Genomic DNA, 27395 nt, shown 5'->3' with positions numbered 1-27395 from the left:
TATATATATAAAAGATTTATTATGGTTTTTTCTAAATTTGGATGTTTTTTTTTTGGTTTGTTTTTGGTTTTGACTATTTTCAAATACGAATGGATGATAATGAGTGAATTGTGGCGGTTTTTAATTACCTGTGGACATGCCATCATATGATCCTTTTTTCAAAGATTTCTGCCACTGAGACAGTAACCCTATTTTTGTTACGAATTTAGGTAACATTATAATTATAATATGTAATACATCTTTGAAAAGTAGGTAACAAATACTTATACTATGGTAACATAGAGTAGACAGTTATTTATCTATATATACATTATAACATACAAATTTAAATGAAAGAATATATAAATGATGTGATTCTTGTTAATTAAGCAGTCAACAAGAATCCAAATAATAACGGATTTTTTTTTGACCAAAATAATAAAAAATAAACATTACAAAGATTTCTATGCACATTAAGTTTTGGTTGGTGTGTGTATATATATGTAAACCAAATCTTTCAGAGACGACAGAGAAAGTTGTGTGGCTAGCTAATGTACTCCTTCGCCTGGAGCTACTACAGCTCGAGCATTCAACAGAGGTTGAAGAGCTTTGACAACAATACTCATATTCGGCCTAAAATCCGCTTCATATTGCACACACAACGCAGCAACCGCGGCTAACTGCGTTTTCATCATCACCACACACTTGATGTTACAATGCATTCTAAAACGTTAGCGCTATTTGAGAATATGAAAAGTTTGGTTCTTTCTAATATACCTTAGCAACAGCTTTTGGAGGGTAATCGCCTCCAAGTCTTGCATCAACGCATTGTTTAACCTTGTCTTCGCTCAGTTTAGGTGTAGCCTGATTCATATAAGTAAACAGTTTATATAATCTTGCTATATGAGGATAACTAAAAAGATGTGTAAAGATTAAGAGAAATTAGTACCCATGTGACTAAACTCTGTTGGCCTCTAGGTAATCTATGATCAACAGGTTTTCGACCTGTAAGAAGTTCGAGTAAGACAACCCCGAAGCTGTAGACATCACTCTTGGCATTTAGTTGTCCGGTCATTGCATATCTGTAAAGAAAAGGGAAGAGCATTTGTTGAGACTTGGTAGCTAGCTCACTCACACAAAACATGTTTTGACTAAGAAACTCCCACCAAACTTACTCAGGGGCATGATAACCGAAAGTTCCAAGAACACGGGTGGAATGAAGGCGAGCTGCCATATCAGGAGCTTGATTAGAGAGATCAAAGTCAGCAATTTTGGCAACATCGTCTTCAAAGAGCAGGACATTGCTGGATTTAATGTCGCGGTGAATGATGTGAGGATTTGCTTTTTCATGCAAGTACTCAAGCCCTCTTGCAGCTCCAACTGCAATTTTCACTCGTTGATACCAGGACAAGACAGGACCTGGCTGTGCTCCCTTCACACCTTTCCTCCCTGAGGAATCATCGTAAGATGTTAAAGTTAAGTAATCCCCACACGAATATTGGTCCTAGAAGTGTGTGTGGACAACTTAGTGATTAAGCAAAACTGTACCATGAAGAATATCATGAAGAGATCCATTTTTGGCAAACTCATAAGCAAGTATCCGTGAATTCCCATCAACACAGTAACCAAGAAGTTGAACAAAGTTATCATGTTTCAGCCTAGAAACCATGGAAACCTGCACAAGCAGTTCAAATTAAATTTCCCAAGTTCAATTCCAAAATTCAGACAATGTGACATACCAACAACAATAGTTTACTAAAGCCAGTAAACTTATCAAACCTGGGCAAGGAACTCATTGTCAGGCTGTTTATTAGAATCCAATTTTTTTAATAGCTGCAGGCTGATCATTGTTCAAAACTCCGTAATAAACTCTTCCATAGGAGCCTTCACCGATGAGAGAAGTGGAACCAAAATCATCTGTTGCTTCCTCGAGTTCAGTAGCAGGGATAGTAGGTACTTCAATAGGCTGCACCTTCACAATAGGAGCGCCCTTTTGCGCAGTTTCAGAAGCTTGATGCCTTGCATCATTTCCTGCTCACCAAAACCAAAGCTTTTTTTTTTTTTCAATAAAGAGACTAATCCCACATGATCATAAACAGGGAAACCAAAACAAGGGGACTTGATACTGAACTACCTCGGCAAGTTTTGATATTTGCTTAGTATAAGTAAGAAAGATCCAATTTTGATATGGAAGGAAGTAAAAAGAAACAGAAATTAGACCTGGAAAGTGTTTGGCAGTGTTGTGGTGGCCACCATAATCAGCAGCTTTATGCATATCATCTTCCTCGCAACAGCCGAAGCAACTCATAACAATTTCTATTCAAATCTGCAACGTTGAGAATTCAAATACTATTTGGAATTATTGACTCGCATTCAAAAAAATAGCCATAACCAAACAGTCAACAAGAAGCAAATCATAGATAAATCTGGTGAAATCATCGCTAATATATAGTTTAGATGATGGAATCGAGAACAGAACAACGGGAATCAAAATAATCTGAAAAAAAAAAAGGTTATACCTTTCGATAAATCCAAGTAGAGAGACGAATCAGTAAGAGTGAAAAATGTGAGAGATGGTAATGGAGAAAGAAGAGAATTATATGAAACACAGCGAAGAAGAGAGAAGAGAACAGTGAGATAAAGACAAATCTTTTGAGCTCTTTAAACGCAATTATAGGGGAGAGATTACTTTATAATTAAAGGTGGTGGAGTAAAGTAGAGGATTATTAGCTCTCCAAACTTTTGACTGGGAGAGGAGTTTCAACGCTGTCACTTTGACACCGTGTCATTACAAAACACCGTTTAAATTAATGACAAGAACTTAAACCCAACGACCAGATTGCCACGTCATTTTTATTTTTATTTTTAAAGTCGAATGAAATTGGAGAATAATAAAATTCCGGAATTATCGTCTGATAAAAGATTAAAAAAGCAACGGCGTGAATTCCGCCGCCGGCCGTCTTTCAACGACCCGTTTTATCTTCCCGTTAGTGGTAGTTGGAATTATTTCAGTTTTTTTTCTTTTTGATTGATAGCTACTAATTTTGCATTATAAAAAACATACAGTATATATGATACGAGATATAATAATTGCAAATCATTTTTCAGTTTCTTTATAGTATTTTTCTTTAATTATGAGAAATTACCTATAATAAATGGGAAAATTCCCAAAAAAAACACCAACTATTTAATATTTACCAGAAAAAAATATGAACTTTTTTCGTTGCCAGAAAAATACGCAGACTATTTTTTAGTTGATAAAAAATACACGAACTATTATTTTTTTTCAGTTTCTCCTCGTTTCCGTTACGGCGTTACTATTTTTGAAAAAAAATTCCAGAAAAAAACACAAACTATTTATTTGTTGCCAGAAAAATACATGAACTTTTTTTTTGCCTAAAAAATACATAATTTTTCATTTCTTATTTTTCCATTGACAATGTTAGAGATCATAACTTATGATGCTGATAGCCAATGTAAATCATCAAATGGGCTGGTGTATGCAAACTTGATCGAGATCGTAGATTATAGCCATTTTGTGGGATATCAACTCTTGTAACCTAACCAGATTCACCATTTATTTATGCAAAAACAATACTATTGAGAAATTTAGAAATCAATTAATCTAATTGTATATTTTTGTTTTTGAATTTAGTTATCATAAATAGTAGTGAAAACTAGTATGAAGTTCAAGAGAGCAGAGAAAGTTATGAGATATGATCTCTAACATTGTTAATAAGAAAAAAAAATTATGTATTTTTCAGGCAAAGAAAAAAAAGTTCATGTATTTTTCTGGCAACAAATAAATAGTTTATGTTTTTTTCTGGAATTTTTTTCAAAAATAATAACGTCGTTACAATACCGTTAATGGTCGTAACGGAGACGAGGAGAAACTGGAAAAAAATAATAGTTCGTGTATTTTTTATCAACTAAAAAATAGTTTGCGTATTTTTCTAGAAACGAAAAAAGTTAATGTTTTTTTCTGGCAAACATTAAATAGTTGGTGTTTTTTTTGGGAATTTTCCCTATAATAAATACATAAAAGTTGCCTTTATCACTATAATAGTACATTTGAAATCAGTCCTACTATAACATTACATAAAAGTTTGAATATTAATTAAAAGCGAGTCATTTGTGTATTTATTGATTTTACTTATTCAAACGGATCAATTCAGAACTCTTTGACTCTCAGTCAAATGGAGTTGACGATATATCAATAACTGCAACAATCACATTCTTTATCATCTCTTCAAGAACCAAGGAACGGTGGCCACGAATATCCCAGAGCTTCGTATTGTTGTTGAATCCATGCCGACGAAGAAACTCCACTAGGAGCGTACTTTTGTGCAGTTTCAGAGGAGTCAAGTAGTCAAGCCATACCTACTATTCCTATTTTGTACATTTTATAATTATTATAGATAAATAGCCGTGTTATAACACTGGTTAAATTTTATTTATACAAATTTTTGTATATTTTCTATTTTAAAATAAAATTTTAATATGTTATATTAGTTTATGTATGTGAAGTTATTTCAACAATGTATATACTACATCATGAATTGAATGTTATTATAAGATTTAATTTTGTAAATTTAGTTTTTAAAAGGCGAGTTATTATTATATTATGAGTAATTTAATATATTGTTATACTTTTCGTTTTAATATACATGGTTTCTTGAAATTCTTTCATATTATAGTGATATATTATTGACATTGCTATAACAAATCAATTAGAGTGTTTATAGTTTCTAACTTTTATATCAAGTTTCAATATTTTTAAAATATTTCAAAATAAAGTCTTTAAATTTATTATATTATATAAAATTATAAAATTCAACAAAAAAAAGTATGAAATTGAATTTAAATATTCAAATTTTGACCTGTTACTCAGTAAAATATTTAATTCAATAGACATTATTTTTAAAGAATAATATTATTAAAATTTGAATATTTTATAGATTGAACCATTTATATTTGTTTTAAAAAAAATTCAACTTATATTATATCCGGAAATTATTATTTTTTAATTATAATAAATAATATGATAATTGATTTGTTTCACAAAATAGACTCATATATAAAAATGAGAGGTGGAGTATAATGATAATTAACAAATTAATATGTTAATTTAGATATCAAAATATTTTATTTGATGAATAATTTAATAAAAAAAATTAATATAGTAAGTAAGATGATATCAAATGATTTTTAAGAATATTCTCTTTAAGATTTTTGGAAACAATGTGATCTAGTAATAAAATTTTCTCAAAATAAATTAAGGTTGTGCCCACTATTTAACTTGTAACCAATTAAGTTATAACCTATTTGTAACTAATTTATTAAAATTATATAGTTTAGAAAACAATGTTGTGTACTTCCGTTTTATTATATATGGGATACTACGTTTCTATGCGTTTTGAAGAAAATGTGTAATTAAGAACTAAAAAATTACCAACGGTCCAACACTAGCTAAAGAAAAGGAAACGAGTAGAAATCGTAATATAAAATACTTGTAGCTAGGTTTTCCAATGTTAAAAATCTTTTAAAATCGTTTTATGTTTCCGCGTTATATATCTTCTTGAAATCTTGTTGCTTTCGTGTACGATAAGACAAGATATAATTTAAAAGATATAGAATTAGAAATAATAAAGAGAGCTAGAGGGGGGGGTTTGGTGAGTTGTGGGTCGGATGAATTGGAGTCGTTGTCGTGCATGTGAACAAAATATGGGCATGTTCGAGAGCGAATCATGGTGTTCTTTTTTTTTTTTTTTTGTTGCTGATTACATTATCTTAACACTTAGATCAATGATATAACATCTTTTTTGAAACGTATAAATGATTAGCCGTTTCAATATTTTCTTGGATTTTTTATTTCTCTTTTAAGTTATGCGAATTATGTGCCGAAATTTGCCGCTACGGTTTTAATACAATGATTATTGTCTATTTATTCGGTTCCTAATTCAATACTATATCTCACACTGACATATACAACCAAATAATTTATTATCAGCATCATTCATGGTTATGAAAAAAAACGTGGAATAATATAAATATACTTTAAGGATGACGATTAAGAAATGGAATTAGATCCATATGAGATTCTAAAGCTAACGAAGACGAGGAACATGGAAGACGTGGCGCATTGGATTCTTTCGTTATACTAGTATTTTTATCATGTGACTGGGTCGGTCTCTCTCGCACTAACAAAATTCGATTACAGTATATATTTGTTTGTGTTATGAAATATAATTGTGATTAATCCATCACAAAACACATGTCATGACACTTGTTCATGTTATATTACACTAACTCACCACTTGTCGTTACCAAATATATAAGTGTGTGACTCATGTCTTTTGTTGTTCACTGTAAATAAGGAGTTATTGTAAGAAGAGAAGAGAGTAATAATAAAAAGAGCATCATTGTTTAACTCTCTCCCCTCTACTCTCGGTCTCTCACTCCATATATTACTCTCTCCATTTATTTACTATAGTATGTATATATTATGCATACACGTATACACATATACATATATAATATATATAACATTATATATTTGCGTTATGTTTTATAACAGTTTGTTTGTATTGTAGTATAATATCCCCCACCTTAAATTAATTAACACAACAAAAAGAAAATGCAGTAATTTTTATAATTAAAAAATAGTTGAAAATGGGATAGTGATAATAGCAAGTGGGCCAAAAAATGAGAGTGGGCCAAGAAAGCCCAGACCATAATGACGACATTGGGAGACCGAAAGGTTGACCCAATCGTCGTGTTGTGTGTATCAGAAGAAGAACGAAAACTTTTTGTTTTGTTTTGGTGTTATGAGTCAAAAAGTCAAAGGCGCGTTTACAAAATACACAACACCACCGACACTTTCTTTGTCAACTAGCGATCACTGCGGTCGTTCACTAGTCGCGGAAACACCCGATCTCTCTCTCTCTCTCTCTCCCATCCCAAGTAAGTAGCTTAGTACTCGCAACGTTATCGTAGATCACAACACAGACAATCAATACCCTGTCTCTCTCTCTCTCAGTCCCGTGTACCGAGAAACAGGGGATTATGGACTACAATGAGTGAGTGGGGGGAAATTGTATGTAGGGTAAGTTAGTAAGTACACTGTTTCACATGGCCAAAGAGAGAGAGAGAGATAGAACAAAAGTCTCAATTTTAATATTATTTTATTTAATCAGTGTAAAAGAACTGGTCCCCACCACTATTTTTTTTTTTGTTTTTCATTTCAATTAATTTTTTATGTACTAAATTGATCTAACTCTCTCTCTCTCTCTCTCCTACGTCTTTTTGTTTGGTTTCTTTTCTCTCTCTCTCTCTCACTCTTTCTTTCTCTCCCCTAACTTACTTTTCTTTTCTTTTTTTTGTGTTGTACTACCATTACCATTACCATTACCATTACCATTACCATTACCATACCATCACACCATTACCATACATACTCTTCTCCATCACGCCACAAACGCAGATTCACTTCATCTTCTTTCTTCTTCTTTTTCTTTTTTCTTCCTCTATTCTTCTTCTTCATCGCCAGTGGCTTTTTCAAGGTGTCTCTCTCTCCAGCTGTAGTTAGTTTCCTTTGTGTATATTGATTTGATTCAGTCTTGTTTGAACAGAGGTCAGTTCATATCTTCTTTTTCTTTTTTTTCTGGCGTTGAAGAGCTATACATATATATATATATATAAGGATTCAATCAATTTATAGAGGGGGCTTATTAAGAGGTTTTTTTTTTTATGTTTGGAGAAAGGTCTTTGATTTTATTGGGTTATGGGGCATCTGTGTTCCGGTTAATTGGAATTCATGGATCTCTTTTTAGGTTTTTTTTTTGGTGAAAATAATCGAGATTGATTAGGAACAAGCCTTAAAGTTTGTTTTTTTTTTACCTTTCGATCTACAGAAAGATCAATTTGGGTTTTGGTTATATTTCTTATCTTTTAAGTTCTGAATTTGATCTTTTGGAGAGTAGAAGAAAACTACCTGTCATGGAAGCTAGAATTGAAGGTGAGCCTCAACAACATTTCTATGGGTTTAGAGCTGTGGATCTAAGTTCTGTTGGTAAAAAGAGTGTCGAGTGGGATCTCAACGATTGGAAATGGGATGGTGATCTCTTTGTCGCTACTCACTTGAATCATCCTGGTGGTGTTGTTGCTACCGAAACTACGGGACGTCAGTTTTTCCCTTTAGGGAACTCTTCCAATAGCTCCTCTTCTTGCTCTGATGAAGGGAATAACAGTGAGTTAATGGTGAGAAGTAGTACAAGAGAAGTTGAGAAGAAGAGGAGAGCTGTTGCTATAGAAGGTGACCATAATGGTGGTGGTAAAGGTCTTACTTTGAAGCTAGGAGACAATGGTTGTGATCTTAATGGTGAAAGAGAAGGGAGTTGTGCTGCTAAGAAGACTAAATTCGGAGGAGGAGGAGCAGGAGGTGTGACAAATCGTGCTGCTTGTCAGGTGGAAAACTGTGAAGCTGATCTTAGTAAAGTTAAGGATTATCATAGACGTCATAAGGTGTGTGAGATGCATTCTAAAGCTACTAGTGCCATTGTCGGAGGTATCATGCAGCGGTTTTGTCAGCAATGTAGTAGGTATGCCTGTCTTTCTAAACCTCTCAAAACCTGATGTGATAATTAAACAATAAGTAAATGAGTCAACTTTATTTTTTTCTATCTTTCAGGTTCCATGTGCTTCAGGAGTTTGATGAAGGAAAGAGAAGTTGTCGTAGACGTTTGGCTGGGCATAATAAACGTAGGAGGAAAACTAATCCTGAACCTGGCGCCAACGGGAATCCTAGTGATGATCAGTCAAGCAATTATCTCTTGATTAGTCTCCTGAAGATACTCTCCAATATGCATAGTATGGTGTTTACTCTGATATCTACTTAGATTAGTCTTTTAAAGTGTTTTGTATCAGCTGCTAAATCTCTATACCTTGCAGCTACTCGATCAGACAATACCGCTGATCAAGATTTGATGTCTCATCTTCTGAAGAGCCTTGTAAGCCATGCTGGTGAACAATTAGGGAAAAACTTAGTTGAACTTCTTCTGCAAGGAGGATCTCTAGGTTCCTTAAATATTGGAAACTCGGGTTTACTTGCAATTGAGGGAGCTCCTCAAGAGGATTCAAAGCAACTCTCAGTTAACGTACCTGAAATTCCTCGGCAAGAATTGTATGCCAATGGGACAGCTACCGAGAACAGATCAGAAAAACAAGTCAAGATGAATGATTTTGATTTGAATGATATTTATATAGATTCAGATGATACAGATATTGAAAGATCTCCTCCTCCTACGAATCCAGCAACCAGTTCTCTTGATTATCCTTCGTGGATACATCAGTCTAGTCCACCTCAGACAAGTAGGAATTCAGATTCAGCATCTGACCAGTCACCGTCAAGTTCTAGTGAGGATGCTCAGGTATATATCTCTTACCTCATCCATTATGTTCTGGTCTATTTACCTGCTCCTGATAATCTGCTGTAACATTCTCTCTCTTTTTTTCTTTCTTTCTTTTTACTTTATCTCAGATGCGCACAGGCCGGATTGTGTTCAAACTGTTTGGGAAAGAACCAAACGATTTTCCTGTTGCCTTGCGTGGACAGGTACTGGTCTGCTTGAGAACTCAAGTTTCTTACTTTGTGATGTTGGAAGTTATATTGATGTGTTGATTTCTCGATATTCAGATTCTTGACTGGTTATCGCATAGTCCAACTGACATGGAGAGCTACATTAGGCCTGGCTGTATCGTATTAACAGTTTATCTTCGTCAAGCTGAAACTGCTTGGGAAGAAGTTAGTTTACGTTATAACTTCTTTCTCTCTTTTTTGACATTTCATCTTGTCTTCGGTAAAGTTCCAGACTCCTGAAGGCGTATTCTCTTTATTTATTTGGTTGGCAGCTTTCAGAAGATCTTGGTTTTAGCTTAAGGAAGCTTCTGGATCTCTCTGATGGTCCCTTGTGGACAACTGGATGGATTTACGTTAGGGTTCAAAACCAACTTGCATTTGTATATAACGGTTAGTTTTGAGAATACTTTCACCTTGTGAATACTTTTCTGGATTTCTGAGTATTTATCGTCAATCCTGGGGTTGCAGGTCAGGTTGTTGTCGACACTTCCTTACCTCTCAAAAGTCATGATTATAGCCACATCATTAGCGTTAAACCGCTTGCTGTAGCTGCAACGGGAAAAGCTCAGTTTACGGTTAAAGGCATCAATCTCCGTCGACGTGGCACAAGGTTTTGTTTTCTTTAGACTTTTGGCTTTTCTTGTCTTCTTTTTCTTCTTCCTTGACGTCTAATTGTCTTTTAATCTTTTTCACAGGTTACTTTGTGCTGTAGAAGGAAAATACTTGATTCAGGAAACAGCACACGAGGAGGATGATGATCTCAAGGAGAATAATGGGAGTGTTGAGTGTGTCAACTTTTCTTGTGATATGCCTATAACTAGTGGTCGAGGATTCATGGAGGTAAGCACTTTCTATATTTCTACTCTGGTCATTGATAAGCGGTCACATGTTTATTCATGAGACTCAGAGCTTGTTGGATGATTGTTCCAGATTGAAGACCAAGGACTCAGCAGCAGCTTCTTCCCTTTCTTAGTGGTTGAAGACGATGATGTTTGTTCTGAAATCCGTATACTTGAAACCACGTTAGAGTTCACTGGAACTGATTCTGCTAAGGAAGCTATGGACTTCATTCATGAAATCGGTTGGCTTCTTCACAGAAGTAAGCTTGGGGAATCAGACCCAAATCCAGACGTTTTCCCATTAATACGATTCCAGTGGCTAATCGAGTTCTCAGTGGATCGAGAGTGGTGTGCTGTGATCAGAAAGCTATTAAACATGTTCTTTGATGGAGCTGTTGGTGATTTTTCTTCCTCGTCGAATGCCACACTATCTGAATTGTGCCTTCTTCACAGAGCCGTGAGGAAAAACTCTAGGCCTTTGGTTGAAATGCTTTTGAGATACGTTCCAAAGCAGCAAAGAAATAGCTTGTTTAGACCCGATGCTGCTGGCCCTGCCGGTTTAACACCTCTTCACATTGCAGCCGGTAAAGACGGTTCAGAAGATGTGTTGGATGCCCTAACAGAAGACCCTGCAATGGTGACTTTGATTTTCCCTCTTTTTTTCAGCCATGAAATTTGATACTCTGAGCAAAACGCTTATCTATTTGCATCTGTTTCAGGTGGGGATTAAAGCGTGGAAGACATCTCGAGACAGCACAGGCTTCACACCAGAAGACTATGCACGCTTACGCGGTCACTTCTCATACATCCACTTGATTCAACGCAAGATCAATAAAAAGTCAGCAACTGAAGATCACGTTGTGGTCAACATCCCTGTTTCTTTCGCAGACAGAGAGCAGAAAGAACCAAAATCAGGTCCAGTGACTTCCGCCTTGGAGATCACACAGATTAACCAGCTTCCATGCAAGCTCTGTGACCATAAACTGGTGTATGGGACAGCACGTAGGTCTGTAGCGTACAGACCGGCTATGTTGTCAATGGTGGCGATTGCTGCGGTTTGCGTCTGTGTGGCACTTCTCTTCAAGAGTTGTCCGGAAGTACTCTATGTGTTTCAACCGTTCAGGTGGGAGTTATTGGACTATGGAACAAGCTGAGTGTAAGTCTACGATGAAGAATCTTCTAAGATATAAATATTACTTATATAAACCCATAAAGGCGTGATTTCTATATGTTGTAACTATATGAGTATAATAAGATATATAGACATGTAGAAGATTGTTGTTGTTGTGTGTAAAAGCCTCTCCTTTCTCTCTGGAACCTGAGAATCCTCTCTCTCTGATTAGTATATTTTTTGTTTGACAGAATAATTTGTTTCTTCTTGTAATTTAACAATGGAGATTGTTCTTGTACTAGCCTTCTCTCTTTGTTTCTGCTTTTTTTTGGTTTAATGGTGAACATACATAATTACATACTAAGACACTTGGATTCACACTTGACAAATACATTTATGACTTGGGAGCCCATTCCAACGCTTTGATGACTTCTTCATTGTCTGGTACATCTAATGCGATGCAGAGCAGAAGCTCTAAAGCTGGAATCCGAATCTCACAACCAAGGTCATGTTGTGCAAAAACGTTTTGGCTCTCGGGGAAGCTCTCAACCAAAATTGAGTGAGAACAGAGAATGTGTTGGATATAAGTTTTATCATTCAAGAACAGAGAAGAAATAAAGATGTCTTGCAAAATATCTCTTTCTGATGAGGTATAATCAGACAGAAGAGTACATTACATGATATAATATAAAGAACACCAAACCAGATTGAGACTGAAAACCACAAACGATTTCAGAGTTTCAAACAAGATAAAACGTAATTTAAACGATAAGCAGACTCTCTTAAGCCTTGTCTGCCTTAAGAGGCTTAACAACCTCCCAGGTGAAGTCAGGATCTTCCCTACCAAAGTGTCCGTATGCTGCAGTCTTCAAGAACCTCCCATTGCCACCTCTCGTGAGGTCAAGGTTAATGGTCATCATGCCTGGCCTGAAATCGAAGTTCTCCTTCACAATCTTGAGAATGTCCTTGTCTGGAATCTTTCCGGTTCCATATGTATCAACAAATACGGATAATGGCTCGGGGACACCAATAGCGTAAGAGACCTGAACAAGCGCCCTGCGTGCTAAGTCGCTGGCAACAATGCTCTTGGCTGCCTGTCTAGCTATGTAAGCACCGCTTCTATCCACTTTCGATGGGTCTTTACCTGAGAATGCACCACCACCGTGAGCTCCCCAACCACCGTAAGTGTCAATGATGATCTTGCGTCCGGTAAGACCAGCGTCCCCGTGAGGCCCACCAATGACAAATCTGCCAGATGGGTTCAGGTGAAAGATGGTTTTCTCGTCGAGGTACTTCTCGGGAATCACAGGCTTGATCACGTGCTCCTTGAGGTCACGGGCGATCTCATCGTTGGTGACAGTCTCATCGTGTTGGGTAGAGATAAGAACAGTGTGAACACGGACAGGGACCATAGCGCCGTTCTCATTGTAGTACTCAACAGTGACTTGAGTCTTGCCATCAGGTCTAACCCAAGGACAAGTACCGTTCTTCCTAACCTCAGTGAGACGAGCACCGAGCTTGGTGGCCAAAACATGACTCAAAGGCATAAGCTCAGGAGTCTCATCAGTAGCATACCCAAACATGTGACCTTGATCACCAGCACCAATCTCTTCAGGGCGTTTGGTGAAGTGACCGTGAACACCCTGAGCAATGTCAGGGCTTTGCTCCTCAATGTTGACAAGAACTTTGCAGTTGTCAGCATCAAGACCAACATCGGCGGAGACGAAACCAATGGCACGGCAAGTGTCACGGACAATCTTCTCGTAGTCAACTTTAGCCTTAGTGGTGATCTCTCCAAAAACCATGACCATGTTGGTTTTGGTGCAAGTCTCACATGCAACTTTGCTTTCAGGGTCTTGCTCGAGGCAAGCGTCAAGGACTGCATCTGAAACTTGGTCGCAGAGTTTGTCTGGGTGTCCCTCGTTCACAGACTCGGATGTAAATAGAAACGATTCCATAGCTTACAAGCCTGCCACCACAAAGATCATCATCAGAATTAAAACATAACCTAACTACTAAATCATAAGAAGAGTCGAAAGTAATAAAATTTGCATTGAGAAAACGAATCTAATGAATTTAAAAAACCTAACTTTTGCATTAGATCAACAGAATCTATTGGCAAAAAAAGTGTAAATTAACATCTAGTGGGAAGGAACTATAGAATAATAAAATTGAGAGTGTAACCCTTAAAAGAAAAAATCAAGATCAGTGACTGTAAAGTGGAAACAGAGACCAAAAAAATATCAAACAGAGAGAGAGATCAAAGTATCAAACCCAGATCTGGATTAAAAAAAAAAGGGTGAGAAAGAGAGAAGAAGAAGACCTGTGGGGAGAGAGAGGAAGAGCAAATCTAGGAAGCAGCCGACACAGAGCAGAAGCAGAAGCAAAAAAGCACAGGACAGAAGACACAACCCTTGACGCCACTGCACGTCTTCCTTTTTATACATCCATTTTTTTTTTTCTCTTTGGTTTTTTTTTTTTAACCTCAAGTGTGAAACTGGTTTACTGGCTGAATCGGTCGGATATTTTCTATTGGAATTCTTTTTCCATTTTAACAAAAAAAATTATTTACTTGATCTACCAAAAAATATTTTTTTTTCTATTTGTGGTTTTGTGTTATTCGTTGAATAATTTTTAAATCATAGTGTAAGTTTTCTTCGTTTCTCTTTAATGAATGAAGAAACTATTTTATATTTCATCTACTGATTTCTTATATTTTTTTTGTGTCAAAAAAAAGAAACTACTAGTGAACATAAAAAAGTTGTTTGTCGTGATTTTAAAAGCTCCAAAAGAAACAGAATTTTATTGGTTGGATTTATGAATCTACTACTACTGAAATTGATTATGCTTCTGGTGAATTCCAGTCGTTGGATGCAATACCTCAACGGTTGAGATCTGCGGTAGTTGGTGATAGAGAATGACATTTACCAGTTCCTTCTTATTTGCATCTTCTTCTTTTTTTTGGGGACTACCGGTGCGGTCAATCACCAACCCCCCAGCCGGTTTCTTCAGCTTGACGGCATAGAATTATAACCCATGAGTCAGCACGTCACGATAACCAAATAAGTACTTTCTTTTTCGCCTCAAAGTCAGTAAAGAAACAACCAACCAAACCGTATCCTAAACCGAATATGATGTGTATAACCCGGGAATTTGACATTGAACCATGTCGTTGTGACAGACAGGTGCATACGGTTGGTGTGATTACTTTGATTGATTAGTGGGTTTTTTAGCTCACCAGTCACCACATAATCATGACTTAATTCAAGTCCTCAATTTATAGCTCACCGTTTTTTTAGTTCCAAGTTTATGATATTTTCATTAATGTAGCAAGTAACAAGATTAAGATGTTTGACTCTTTTAACACACAAAACCATATTTTAGGCCTAAAATTAAATTACCGATTATCTTTTCTTGAACCGATCCAATACATCAAATGTAACACCCAAGGATAAGCATAAGCTTCGCATTACATCAAAAGACACAAAATAAGTTTATGATCCTTAGACTTGGTTCATCACATGTGCAAAATCATTTCCTACTACCACCTCGTTTCTAACTTGTATTTTCCCCGCAAAAGGCTCATCACTGTCCATCTTCCTGAGAGAGAGCAAAAGACAAAAGGATTTGCGTTACTAGATAAAGAGTTTTGCACTTCCTCTTCGCCAAGCACCGCGAAGTGGCAATCCACCGGGAGAGTTCTGGCTCCTTTTTGAGTTCTCGTTCTTTGACTCTGCTTCAGGCTCCGGATTAGAATTCCTAATATCTAGTACTGCTGCCATTGATTTCTCGCCTAAACGTGTCCTCAGAAACTTTGAAGTTTTCTTACGTTGGTTGTCTGTGTTACCTCCTAATCCAACCCCAGCAGATGAAGCCGTCACTTTTGTTTTGCCTTTATCTGAGCGGTATGCATCCTTGTCTTTGTCTTCATCCTGAGACTTGTCAGATAATTGCAACTTCCTCATTGTATCCACAAACCTATCTCCCTTGGAGTCACTGCTACTTTCAACCTTCACAGCTTTCCCTTTATTTCCTCCTCTCAAGCACGCATTGTGGGTATCAATGAGTTCCTTCTGCCTCTGAGGGTCAGGGCATAATCTAGCCAAGTCTACAACTAAGTGAGACAAACCATAACCATTCACATATTCCAAGTAAGTTCTTGCATCGATGGTACCATGACGATACTTTCCTGATGTATCCTTGAAGGCCATGAATAACTCTTCGTCGTGTCCAAGGCTGGCACGTATTTTTTCAACCAAACTTTTATTGTCAGGCTGTACATCAGAAGAAACACCTTGTGCTACGAGGATGTTCGCTGCATTTCCATTGGTGGATGGTGACCTGCGATTTTGCGCAGCGGAAATTGGAGAATCAGACTGAGAAGGCTGCTCCAGTGACCTTGTATTAGACATTTTAGGGGTTGAAGACGAGTGATGGTTATTCCTCTTCGCATTGCCGGAACTCAGCGAAGAACCAGATGAGCAGCCACCAACTGTTGTGTGTTCATTACGAGCACCCTGTGGAATTGCGGAAGCAAGTGTTCTAGTAATTTCAACTCTTCCATGGTTCCTAGAATGGGACTGAGGATAAGAAGCACCAGAAGATTGTACACTGTTTGTAATCGATGCTTGTGTCGGGCCTCGGTTTAACGCTGGCCAAGCTCGAGAAGAACCAGAAGTTGCACTTCTATTTGTTTGATGTCTTAGACGAGCAGTCATGGTGTTACCAAGTAATCTCTCTGAGTTCTGTCCAAACCTTGATGGGCCTCGGTTTGCTTGCGCAGAGAGTGGAGGAAAAGAATATTCTCCAAGACGTGAACCTCCAGAGCTCCCCACATGTTGAAGATGAGTACTACCGTCGTTAATGGCATAAGATGCTTGAGATTCCAGAGCTGCAAAACTAGGCTCGCGATAGGATGACCGGCGTCTTCGACGGTGACTGTTCTGGTATTGGAAACTGGCTTGTATCTGAAACAAGCAAACCATATATTAAAACAATCAAGCAAACCAAAAGATAGAAAACAGAAATAACTTAACAAAAGTTGTACTCTGAAAATGATACATGCCTCTAGTGATGTGCTTTGTTGAGACCGAGACATACGACCTCCATGATCAATAGAATTATGCCTCTACAAACAAATCCAAGTGATCCTTTAAGCATCATTGTGTTTCACCATAGAGAAAAACATAAGAAACAGTGATAATAAAAGAAAAGTTGTTTACTTTCAACTCAGCTTCGAATTGGAAAACCATGAACTTCTTAGCAAGGCAGGCTTCGTCTTCACATAGGAAATGGTCAGTTCGGAAATGAACCTGTAGCAAAAACAAGTGAGGAACATAAACCGTCAAGGAGTCAGAACCCAATGCAGGAACAACATAGCATAAGATTACATCCATACCTCCAAATTATCATAGTTGCCATAATATTCATATTGTCCCGGCTTCAGCCTGCATAGCCAAATTGAAGCAAATGAAATCATTTCGAGGTCAATCAAATTCATAACTCCCACAAATACAAAATTTCATTTACCTTTGGCAGATGTGACAAGTGTAGTGCTCTCTAGACATATGAGTGTAAAGCTCATTATCACCATAGAATGGACGCTTACAGAACTCACACATAGGATGACCAGTGAAACCTCCTCTTTCACTCTCATCTCCATCAACTTCCGAGTCACCACTACTTACATGCTGATTCAGCTGTGCCTTAGTAAACAACTTCTGCTCACAAATGAATACCTATCAAAACAAAAGCATCAAACTTTATCATGAGAAATCATTAGCAGAGAGAGATATCTTACACACCTAATAAGAGGTTTTTAATTTCACGATCCTAACCTTACGACCTACAAGACATAAACTGCACATATGCAACTTGTGCTGATGACTCAAATGATCTTTCAACTGCTCAACGCTCTTAAACTTCAAACGATGTTTAGGTCCTTTCTTAGGTTGGCTCTTCTTTGTCTCGTCACAGGAAGTACAAGAGAGTCTGCACATTGCCTTAACCTTGATGTACTGATTCAAGTCATCAAAGAAAACTTTGGTTTCTTCATGATACCAGAAAGATCCTACACGACCTTCCTTTGGTTCTGATGAAAACGTAGTCGAGAAATCACCAATCGTCTTGGTATAATCACCCAAAGCCTACAAACGATACTGTAAATGTGACCCAAGAGATTCCCAGCAGTAAAGTTACAAACTTTTAAGTGACAGATTTAAAAAAAAACCTAACCTTTGTAGCGTAGACGGTGGGGCAATCGGTTTTGCAGATACAACAGCGAGTATCACTGAAAATGAAGCGAAGACGAACGACGCAAGTTGAGCAAACCTCTCTGTGACCACAAGATCCGTAAGCAACCCATTCGAGACTCTCCGCACAAACGGCGCAACTATCATCCATGGATTTGATTACACTCTTACACCTGTGTTTTGTTTGTTTTGGTCTCCTTTCCTTTTGATGAAATCACTGTAAGGAAACCCAGAAAACACCACCAGAGAGAGAGAGAGACTGCTGAGAAAAAGTTAATAAAGAGACTTAAGACAAAACATATCGTATGAATAAATATAACTAATAAGAAGTGAATAACAACTTGGGGTTGTAGCTCAAATGGTAGAGCGCTCGCTTTGCATGCGAGAGGCACGGGGTTCGATCCCCCGCAGCTCCAATTTTATTTTTAAGCACGACCTTTCTCAGGCCCAATAGATAATTCAACTAAAGCCCAAATCTTGCTTAATTTAAGACCCATTTACATTTTTTTCAAAAGAAGGGTAAATAGGTAATTTAAAATGGCGAACTCCTCCAAAAAAACCCTAGTTTCTCAAACTCTCTCACCCTTTATTTCATTTCACCACAGAGAAAACATTAGAAACTTTTCTTCCGCCGTTTGGCTTAAAAGAGCGAGAGAGAAGCAAAAAAGAAGAAGATGCAGATCTTCGTGAAAACCCTAACGGGGAAGACGATCACACTCGAGGTGGAGTCATCTGACACCATCGACAATGTGAAGGCGAAGATCCAAGACAAGGAAGGAATCCCACCGGACCAGCAGCGATTGATTTTCGCCGGAAAGCAGCTCGAGGACGGACGTACTTTAGCGGACTACAACATCCAGAAGGAATCAACGCTTCACCTTGTTCTTCGTCTACGTGGAGGTGCCAAGAAGAGGAAGAAGAAGACTTACACCAAACCTAAGAAGATCAAGCACAAGCATAGGAAGGTCAAGCTCGCTGTTCTCCAATTTTACAAGGTTGATGGATCTGGAAAAGTTCAGCGTCTGAGGAAGGAGTGCCCTAACGCTACCTGTGGTGCTGGGACTTTCATGGCTAGCCATTTTGATCGCCACTACTGTGGTAAGTGTGGTCTCACTTACGTTTACCAGAAAGAAGAAGCTCAGGAATGATGAATTTGAATTCTCATCTCTCTTAAGGCTATCTTTTGAATTCGATACTGCTTTTTTGATTTTGATTTTGGAACTGCTTTGTTTTGTTGTTATGGATCTTTATGTTGAACATCTTTGGTTCTGAATTTCATATTTAGGTCTTTTTGTTATGGATTTAATTCTCTACTCTTATTCCAATTGCTTTCAAATCACACAATCAAATCTTCAGATTACAGATATATCTGAGTTTGGTTCTATGAATAGATTAGGATTATGGTTTTACAAAAGCATTTGGGAATAGATAGGTGAAGCATGAGTTCTTGGCTATTACGATTGCTGCATATGCTCCATAGCAAGGGATGTGAACAATTGCCATGCACAAGTACCTGAGAGATTAGGTTCTGATGTTAGTTTATAAGATAAATTTGATTAGATAAGATTGTGGAAGGTGAATACCATATTGGAGCCCATGGCCTATCGAGCTCGAGGAATGGGTATGGCCACCTGAGAATAGATTGTTTACATTATATATCTTATAAAATGCTTTGCTTTGTTTAGATTAAGATTGGATTGGTTGCGATAAGTGTGGTTATAGTTCAATGCTTACCAAGTGAAGCCACATGCGTGGATTATCCATTGGAAAACAACGTAGAGACAACTCCATAGCACGAAATATCCAATTCTAAACCAAGGGAAGGGCTGAAAAATCAGAACAAAACCTATTATGATAGGCTTTTTTCTTAATAAGAATCTCTTGTTTTGGTTAGTTTCAATTTTACTTACAAGGCTATTTAGAACTGTTTCAAGCAGGAGAAATCCTGCATTTGCCGTGTGCATGCAAATCATTAACTGGTTAAACATACATACATTTGATAAGTTGTTTGATGTTGGAGTAGTTAATTTTTAATCTAAGGCTGAAATGCTCTTACTGTGTTTAACCCGAAGTGAGTATTTGAGAGGAAAGGAACTATAACTATCCAAAACACAATGTCCGTCAGCACTACAGCCCCTGCACTTGTCTGCAATGCAAACTGGACTTATCAATTATTTTGTATGAATTTTGTATAATGCAAAATGTTGAGTCTCTGTTGACATTAACCTGAAAAATTGTCTGCATGAAGTAACCATAAACCACTAATCTTTCCCTGAATTCAACCCGGACCTTTTCTACAACCGCATCTTCACCAGTTTCAAGTGTTAGCTCTTTATTAGAATATATCAAGCAACCATATACCGAAGCTACAATACCCATCTGCAGGAGCATAAAACAAAAATCCGGATTTATGTAACACTCTCTTATTCCAGAAAGCGTTAAGCTGTTACGACGTACGTACCGCAAAGTAGATGATCACAAGCATGAAAGTCCATCTGTCACAAAACCAAATGAACAATTCGGATCTGATTACAATCAAAATTTTTGGGTTGCAACACTAAAAGTAAAAGAAGAAGGTTCACTCTGTGTAGTAGACGAAAATGCTTGCGTCCCACTTGATGACGTCCCAAGCCAGTAAAGCAGCCATGGAGAGAAAAGAGGTCGAACGAGTGAAGAGAAGCCAGCCTGGATGCAACCTTCTCCAGCAACTGGCCCATAACCGAGCCGAACCAAGCCTCTTCGATTTATACAGAAGTAACAAGCTACCGTGGGCCGTAACATCAATTCCTAAGGAGCCTCGTTCTCTTCGCAATAGAAGCCACAAGGACGTCACGATCGTAGCAGCGACTATCGCAAAGCAGATGAAGTCATACCAGTAAAGGATCAGTGCCATGATTTGATAATTATAATAAAAAGAAATTAGTTGGTTAGTCTCCTTGGAAGAGCAATATTGTTTATGCATGGAGTGGAGTTTTTGGCAGGTGGGCTTGTTTTTTGAAGCGAGACGACCAGCTGTTGTGATCGTTTGTTACTCGTGTTAATTGACAGTTAGATAAAAATAAGGACGCATGTGAGCATATTCATGATTTTTATACACTGTATAATTTAGGAATTGATAAAATATGAAAGCAAAATCCAAAAAAAAAAAAAAAACACGCAAGGCTAAAACTAACTATGTAAAATGTATTGTTTTGACTTGATTTAGTACAAATTACTATCTTACATAACTAATTGCGCATTGTATATTTCTTCATCTTTTTTTATAACTGCTTATATACCAAAAGGTCTTAAAAATGCAAAAGTCCCCACTTTTAATCAACAACATTGTACGTATACGTATGCAAATATTCACAATCCAGTATAAACGTAGATGAAGCACACTTGCCTGAGTCCCGACATTGAGGCCTTGAGGGATTACAAAAGATTTATAATACACGGTAATATAATGTCGAGCCGATTTTATATATATATGTATAATACACTTGAATTATAACCAAGAGTTGCATTTCACAGTTAATCGCTTGTTACCTCTTTACTCAATGTTTTCTTTTTTTTTTGAGGTCGATAACTTGCACACATTTTATAACAGTGTGGTTACAACTACAAACCGACCACTTGGCTCGTTGTCCTAGTTAATACTTAAAACTCTTTTCAAAAAGAAAAAGAAAACTCCATTTAAACGCATTAATCATTAATGTACGTACTATCCTCCACTCCTCCCTATTTCACTTCAAGTGATTGTTGATCTTTCACTATTTACAACTCATTAATTTGAAGTATTTAATAATAATTCATGGTCAGAGAATTAATGGAGGATTTTATATGTTAAATGATACTAACAGAGAGGTAAAAAGATCGTCTCGGGACTCACATAATCTTTTAAACTTCCCGTTAAGATTATTATTAGATAAACCGTCCGATCTCTCACAGTTGTTGCAACGTAATGAAATCAAACGGTCCAAATCTCTTGACCGTTCTCAGAGGTAACTTTTTCCAATATTAGAAAATAAATAACCATCGAGGATAAAAGGAAACTTTCGATCTTTATAAAATTATAACGAAAGAACCTACATTAGCCTTCTTCTTCTTCTTTCTTCAGGTTGGCGAGACCAGATTCCTCAGGTTGTTTCTTTTCTTGTTCTGTTTGTACTAGGTTTATTTTTTCTATTGGGGGAAAACACCAATAGCCAAATTTTGATAGGAGAGTTAAAGGAGGTTGTGAATTTGGATGGTAAATCACTATAGCAGAGTCTTCTTGTTTCTTTTGTTTATACATAATAATATGTTGTAGTCCCTGAAAGAATGAAGTTTGTTGGATGTGCTGAAACTTGAAAGAGGCCGAGTTATTGCATGCTTGTACACAGCCAAGACGTTTAGCTTGTGTCTTGGTTTTATCTAACATGGCTTCTCTGCTTTTATGCCTTTTCAGGGAACCAATGAATCTCCTGATCATCACAGATCTTGTATATCCGTGTTTCTGGTTCCAGTCAAGAGAGTTCTAGAGTAAGTTCATCTTTCAATTAAAAGCTCTGTGCTTTAGTTTGTCTTCTTCCTATGTTGTATCTTTGGAATGATTGATTTTTTAGACTTTTTCTTTCTTTATTTCCTCTGCCAGTTACAGATTCTTGCCACTGGATCACTACTCGGGGGAAGATTTGATCATGAAGCCAGACACACAAGGATTAGTATCCAACTCCTTCCAAAGACTCATCTACATCATGAGATACACATTCAGTATTCGTGACTCATCATCCCTATTGTAACTCCATCTGCCAAAACCAATCTCAGCAAGTAACATTTTGCATCATCATAATCTTTCACCAGCTCGATCTAACTATTGTTTCTATATATATGTTTGTTATTTCTTCTCACAAAGCTAAAGTTTTTATTTCTTTCATTTGACAGAACTCGATCTATTGGAACTTCGAGCACTTGTGATATCGTTTTGGTAGCTCAAATCATCACATAGTCCAAAGCAAAGACCTGCAAAAAGCTCTTAATTCGACAATCAAGTTGGTGAGCTTTGTTAGCTTTGTTATCTCTCTTTCACTGAGTTTATTATATTTTTGGGGAAATAGGGGAATTCATATTTCAGCTTCTTAGACCAACATGCAAATTTTTAATAGGAGTTAAAGGTTGGATGAGCCAAGACGGAGGAGGTCGAATTATTGCTTTTGCACAGCCAAGATATTTGTTTTTCATCCATATCACACAAGCTCTACGTGGTATACAGTATTTTGCTTTCTTAGTTTCCTTTTTCAAAAAAAAAAGTTTGACTTCTTTTAACAAAGGTTTTCACTATTTTTTCTTAGATTTTTGTTCACAAAATGATTTCACATTGAAGTGTTAAATTTTAATACGTTGAAAAACAAACCGGATTTAGCATCCCATCCCATCATTACGGGTCCGTAAGCTTGGTGTCATAAGTTCAATTTGTATATACGTATTTAAATTTAACACTTAAAAGATTTTTTTCAACTATTTTTGAAAAAGACATTTAAAAACAAAAATCTTTAATATTATAAATAAATATTTTCAAATTTAAATATTTTTCAACTACTTTTAAAAATATATTATAAATAAATATTTTCAAACTTAAGTGTTAAATTTAAATATGTTGAAAACAAACCGGACTTAGCATCCCGTCCCATCTTAACGGGTCTGTAAGTTTGGTGTCATAAGTTCAACATGTATAGGTATTTAAATTTAACACTTAAAAGAACTACTTTTTAAAAAAGACATTTAAAAACAAAAATCTTTAATATCTTAAAAATATATATTTTCAAACTTAAATATTTTTCAACTACTTTTTAAAAATATATAATAAATAATTATTTTCAAACTTAAGTGTTAAATTTGAATATGTTGAAAACAAACCGGACTTAGCATTCCGTCCCATCTTAACAGGTCAGTAAGTTTGGTGTCATAAGTTCAACATGTATAGGTATTTAAGTTTAACACTTAAAAGAACTACTTTAAAAAAAAAGACATTTAAAAACAAAAAAATTTAATATCTTAAAAGTATATATTTTCAAACTTAAATCTTTTTCAACTACTTTTTAAAAATATATTATAAATAATTATTTTCAAACTTAAGTGTTAAATTTGAATATATTGAAAACAAATCGGACTTAGCATCTCGTCCCATCTTAAAGGGTCTGTAAGTTTGGTGTCATAAGTTCAACATGTATAGGTATTTAAATTTATCACTTAAAAGAACTACTTTTTTAAAAAGACATTTAAAAACAAAAATCTTTAATATCTTAAAAGTATATATTTTCAAACTTAAATCTTTTTCAACTACTTTTTTAAAATATATTATAAATAATTATTTTCAAACTTAAGTGTTAAATTTGAATATGTTGAAAATAAACCAGACTTAGCATCCCGTCCCATCTTAACGGATCTGTAAGTTTGGTGTCATAAGTTCAACATGTATAGGTATTTAAATTTAACACTTAAAAGAACTACTTTTTAAAAAAGACATTTAAAAACAAAAATCTTTAATATCTTAAAAATATATATTTTCAAACTTAAATATTTTTCAACTACTTTTTAAAAATATATAATAAATAATTATTTTCAAACTTAAGTGTTAAATTTGAATATGTTGAAAACAAACCGGACTTAGCATCCCGTCCCATCTTAACAGGTCTGTAAGTTTGGTGTCATAAGTTCAACATGTATAGGTATTTAAATTTAACACTTAAAAGAACTACTTTTAAAAAAAGACATTTAAAAACAAAAAAAATTAATATCTTAAAAGTATATATTTTCAAACTTAAATCTTTTTCAACTACTTTTTAAAAATATATTATAAATAATTATTTTCAAACTTAAGTGTTAAATTTGAATATGTTGAAAACAAATCGGACTTAGCATCTCGTCCCATCTTAAAGGGCTGTAAGTTTGGTGTCATAAGTTCAACATGTATAGGTATTTAAATTTATCACTTAAAAGAACTACTTTTTTAAAAAGACATTTAAAAACAAAAATCTTTAATATCTTAAAAGTTTATATTTTCAAACTTAAATCTTTTTCAACTACTTTTTTAAAATATATTATAAATAATTATTTTCAAACTTAAGTGTTAAATTTGAATATGTTGAAAACAAACCGGACTTAGCATCCCGTCCCATCTTAACGGATCTGTAAGTTTAGTGTCATAAATTCAACATGTATAGGTATTTAAATATAACACTTAAAAGAACTACTTTTTAAAAAAGACATTTAAAAACAAAAATCTTTAATATCTTAAAAGTATATATTTTCAAACTTAAATCTTTTTCAACTACTTTTAAAAATATATTTTAAATAATTATTTTCAAACTTAAGTGTTAAATTTGAATATGTTGAAAACAAACCGGACTTAGCATCCCGTCCCATCTTAACGGGTCTGTAAGTTTGGTGTCAGAAGTTCAACATGTATAGGTATTTAAATTTAACACTTAAAAGAACTACTTTTTAAAAAAGACATTTAAAAACAAAAATCTTTAATATCTTAAAAGTATATATTTTCAAGCTTAAATCTTTTAAAAATATCATAAATTAACTATTATAATTTATAAATTCTTTTCATATTTTATTTATTTAATAACTGGCAAATGAGATAATTTTTTACTAAAAATGACATTAAAAACGAAAATGATGACAATTAAACTAAAACAAAAAAATTAATCTAGAATAACAACTATTTTGAGTAACATATTAGAATTAATGGTGATCATCACTAAAACTAGAGATATATCTCCTATATTTTCTCCTTTTATTATTATTTTAGTAAATTGATGAAAATGCTCTAGCGATATATGGATGAAAAAAATAAAAAATAAACTAACGGACAATACAATTACTGCTAGTTTTATTTGTGTTTTATGAATAAACAACCACTAATCCGGTCTTGTAGTTTGTTGAGTTATAATTTGACTTACATTTTTTAGATTGTTTTGTAAAATTATTAAATCAGTGCATTTTGAATTATGAAAATGTTAAAAAAAAGTATTTTTAAAAAGGAATATCTGAAAAAGACATTATTAACAAATTCTCATTTTATTTTTATATATAATGACGCTTTTGTGAAAATGGGAATAATAGAATATGGAATTATTCGCCAATTTATTTCTTTCACATGGGCTTGACGACGCTATAACCACCGTCGACAGCCAGGTTTTGGCCGCTAACGTAAGCAGAATCATCAGAAGCCAGAAACAAAGCTGCCTCTGCCACGTGGCGGGCCTTAAGCACAACACTCTTAAGAATCGCCGTCGCGGCGCAATAGTCCTCCACCATCTTCGCCGTTTCCTCGTCAACGCTGTTGAGCGCCGTGGCCACCCCATACGGTGCAACACCGTTGACTCTAATCCCGTACTTTCCCAGCCCGCCACAAGCAGATCTCATCAGCCCGAGAAGTGCATGCTTCGACGCCGTGTACGCATGAGGTCCCACACCACTGATCTCCGAAGAGACGCTCGTCGTACATACGATAGACCCACGCGTGCCCTTCTCCACCATTGCACGTGCCGCGTGTTTGATAAACGCAGCCGCACCACGAACGTTGACCGCCATGGTTCGGTCAAACAGCTCGAGGTCCAAGTCAAGAAAGCTTCCGTGCTGTTCCATAACGCCGGCGTTACTAAAAAGAACGTCTAGCTTTCCGTGTTTCTCTACGGTGAACTTAACGGCGTTCTCCACCTCCGTTTCGTTTGTTATATCGCAACGGTAAAAAGTAGCTCTCTCATCCTCGATCGAAGCGGCTACGTTTTGACCAAGCTCTTCTTGTAAGTCAACGATGATCACCTTAGCTCCGTGGTCCGTGAACAGCCTAACCGCTTCAGCTCCAATCCCGCTAGCTCCACCTGTTATAATTGCGATTTTGCCTTCCAACCTGATCTCATACATATAAACGAACGTTGTAGTTACGCAAATATATCAGTAAAACACATACATATATTGGAGCCATGCACCTACCTAAGTCCTGACATTGTTGAATGATTTCAAACGGAAACACAGAGATAGAAAGAGAGAATTGTATATATAGACACTTGAAGGAGTGACTGACTCGATCGATATATATACACACCATGCTGTTTCTATTTATTGACTATTTCTTTTTCTGATAAACTACATTTTGAGTTTTTGTTTATAATGTTAGACTTTTCTTCTTTCTTATTTTTGGACTGCTAGCTGTCAAAAAAAGAAAAGGACTACACAACTACCGTTGAAGATTTTCGACACGATCTTATAATTTTTTAACATTTAATCATTTATATTACTATAATTATAAGTTCTTGTTGAAACCTTCAATGGACAATTAAAAGGCTACACAATAACACAACTATACTTATGATGTAGCCTTTCCCAAAAAAGAATTGAACATAATGAATTTTGAGTGAGTGGAACTTTTTTCGAGAAAAAATATACGATGCTTGACTAAGTTCATGAATTTAAAATTTTATTTTAATAATGTAAGTATCCACATCATCTACAATTGACTACAGTAATTATTATATTCACTATTGAAAAAGCTATGTAAAAAAGAGCAAAAAGGCTTAAGACCATCATCTCCATAGCATATTTTA

General features: G+C 35.7%; 6 protein-coding genes, 1 non-coding gene and 1 pseudogene across 11 annotated transcripts; 3 read left to right on the top strand and 5 right to left on the bottom strand.

Moving 5' to 3' along the window:
* Nucleotides 1-324: 324 nt before the first annotated feature.
* On the bottom strand, nt 325-2637 carry LOC104784596 (protein CYTOSOLIC ABA RECEPTOR KINASE 3-like; annotated as a pseudogene). Its single transcript, XR_015558108.1, has 7 exons — nt 2499-2637; nt 2200-2305; nt 1759-2010; nt 1528-1654; nt 1155-1428; nt 929-1061; nt 325-843 (listed from the first exon to the last, which is right to left on the bottom strand). The product of XR_015558108.1 is annotated as a protein CYTOSOLIC ABA RECEPTOR KINASE 3-like (transcript).
* Nucleotides 2638-6382: 3745 nt separating this feature from the next.
* On the top strand, nt 6383-11867 carry LOC104784595 (squamosa promoter-binding-like protein 1). Of its 2 annotated transcripts, XM_087451709.1 has the most exons (11): nt 7239-7612; nt 7962-8579; nt 8669-8847; nt 8929-9407; nt 9518-9592; nt 9674-9781; nt 9889-10006; nt 10085-10226; nt 10312-10456; nt 10547-11092; nt 11175-11867. In XM_087451709.1, exons 2-11 carry the CDS (start codon nt 7978-7980, stop codon nt 11607-11609), a joined length of 2829 nt encoding a protein of 942 aa, XP_087307835.1. In that variant the 5' UTR covers nt 7239-7612; nt 7962-7977; the 3' UTR covers nt 11610-11867. The 2 variants fall into 2 exon arrangements, with proteins under 2 accessions (XP_010507933.1, XP_087307835.1); XM_010509631.3 differs by having other exon boundaries at nt 6383-8579.
* A 320-nt stretch (nt 11868-12187) lies between these two features.
* On the bottom strand, nt 12188-14338 carry LOC104784593 (S-adenosylmethionine synthase 2). Its single transcript, XM_010509630.3, has 2 exons — nt 13890-14338; nt 12188-13535 (listed from the first exon to the last, which is right to left on the bottom strand). Exon 2 carries the CDS (start codon nt 13522-13524, stop codon nt 12349-12351), a length of 1176 nt encoding a protein of 391 aa, XP_010507932.1. The 5' UTR covers nt 13525-13535; nt 13890-14338; the 3' UTR covers nt 12188-12348.
* Nucleotides 14339-14944: 606 nt separating this feature from the next.
* LOC104784592 (uncharacterized) lies at nt 14945-18209 on the bottom strand. Its single transcript, XM_010509629.3, has 7 exons — nt 17801-18209; nt 17404-17712; nt 17096-17304; nt 16965-17013; nt 16789-16878; nt 16632-16694; nt 14945-16533 (listed from the first exon to the last, which is right to left on the bottom strand). The coding sequence occupies exons 1-7, from the start codon at nt 17966-17968 to the stop codon at nt 15202-15204; spliced, it is 2220 nt and encodes a 739-aa protein (XP_010507931.1). The 5' UTR covers nt 17969-18209; the 3' UTR covers nt 14945-15201.
* Nucleotides 18161-18233, top strand: TRNAA-UGC (transfer RNA alanine (anticodon UGC)). The gene has a single exon. It is a non-coding gene; the product is annotated as a tRNA-Ala (tRNA).
* Nucleotides 18234-18372: 139 nt separating this feature from the next.
* On the top strand, nt 18373-19123 carry LOC104784590 (ubiquitin-ribosomal protein eS31y fusion protein). The gene has a single exon (XM_010509625.3). It carries the CDS (start codon nt 18492-18494, stop codon nt 18963-18965), a length of 474 nt encoding a protein of 157 aa, XP_010507927.1. The 5' UTR covers nt 18373-18491; the 3' UTR covers nt 18966-19123.
* LOC104784591 (uncharacterized) lies at nt 18433-20774 on the bottom strand. Of its 3 annotated transcripts, none has more exons than XM_010509626.3 (8): nt 20400-20774; nt 20279-20312; nt 20044-20196; nt 19874-19963; nt 19728-19793; nt 19552-19643; nt 19401-19448; nt 18433-19330 (listed from the first exon to the last, which is right to left on the bottom strand). In XM_010509626.3, the coding sequence occupies exons 1-8, from the start codon at nt 20708-20710 to the stop codon at nt 19216-19218; spliced, it is 909 nt and encodes a 302-aa protein (XP_010507928.3). In that variant the 5' UTR covers nt 20711-20774; the 3' UTR covers nt 18433-19215. The 3 variants fall into 3 exon arrangements, 2 of the variants coding, with proteins under 2 accessions (XP_010507928.3, XP_010507929.3); XR_015558107.1 differs by having other exon boundaries at nt 19106-19330; nt 19728-19762; nt 20400-20772; XM_010509627.3 differs by having other exon boundaries at nt 19106-19330; nt 19552-19626; nt 20400-20773.
* A 5029-nt stretch (nt 20775-25803) lies between these two features.
* Nucleotides 25804-26938, bottom strand: LOC104784587 (short-chain dehydrogenase reductase 3a-like). The gene is made up of 2 exons (XM_010509624.3): nt 26785-26938; nt 25804-26701 (listed from the first exon to the last, which is right to left on the bottom strand). Exons 1-2 carry the CDS (start codon nt 26796-26798, stop codon nt 25942-25944), a joined length of 774 nt encoding a protein of 257 aa, XP_010507926.1. The 5' UTR covers nt 26799-26938; the 3' UTR covers nt 25804-25941.
* Between the last annotated feature and the right edge of the window lie 457 nt (nt 26939-27395).

The sequence above is a fragment of the Camelina sativa genome, chromosome 5 (genome assembly GCF_030686135.1).
Source record: "Camelina sativa cultivar CO46 ecotype springtype chromosome 5, ASM3068613v1".
In the NCBI taxonomy this organism is placed as follows: domain Eukaryota; kingdom Viridiplantae; phylum Streptophyta; class Magnoliopsida; order Brassicales; family Brassicaceae; genus Camelina; species Camelina sativa.
The sequence above is the reverse complement of the archived record's forward strand: the minus strand, read 5'-3'. Positions and strand labels throughout refer to the sequence as shown.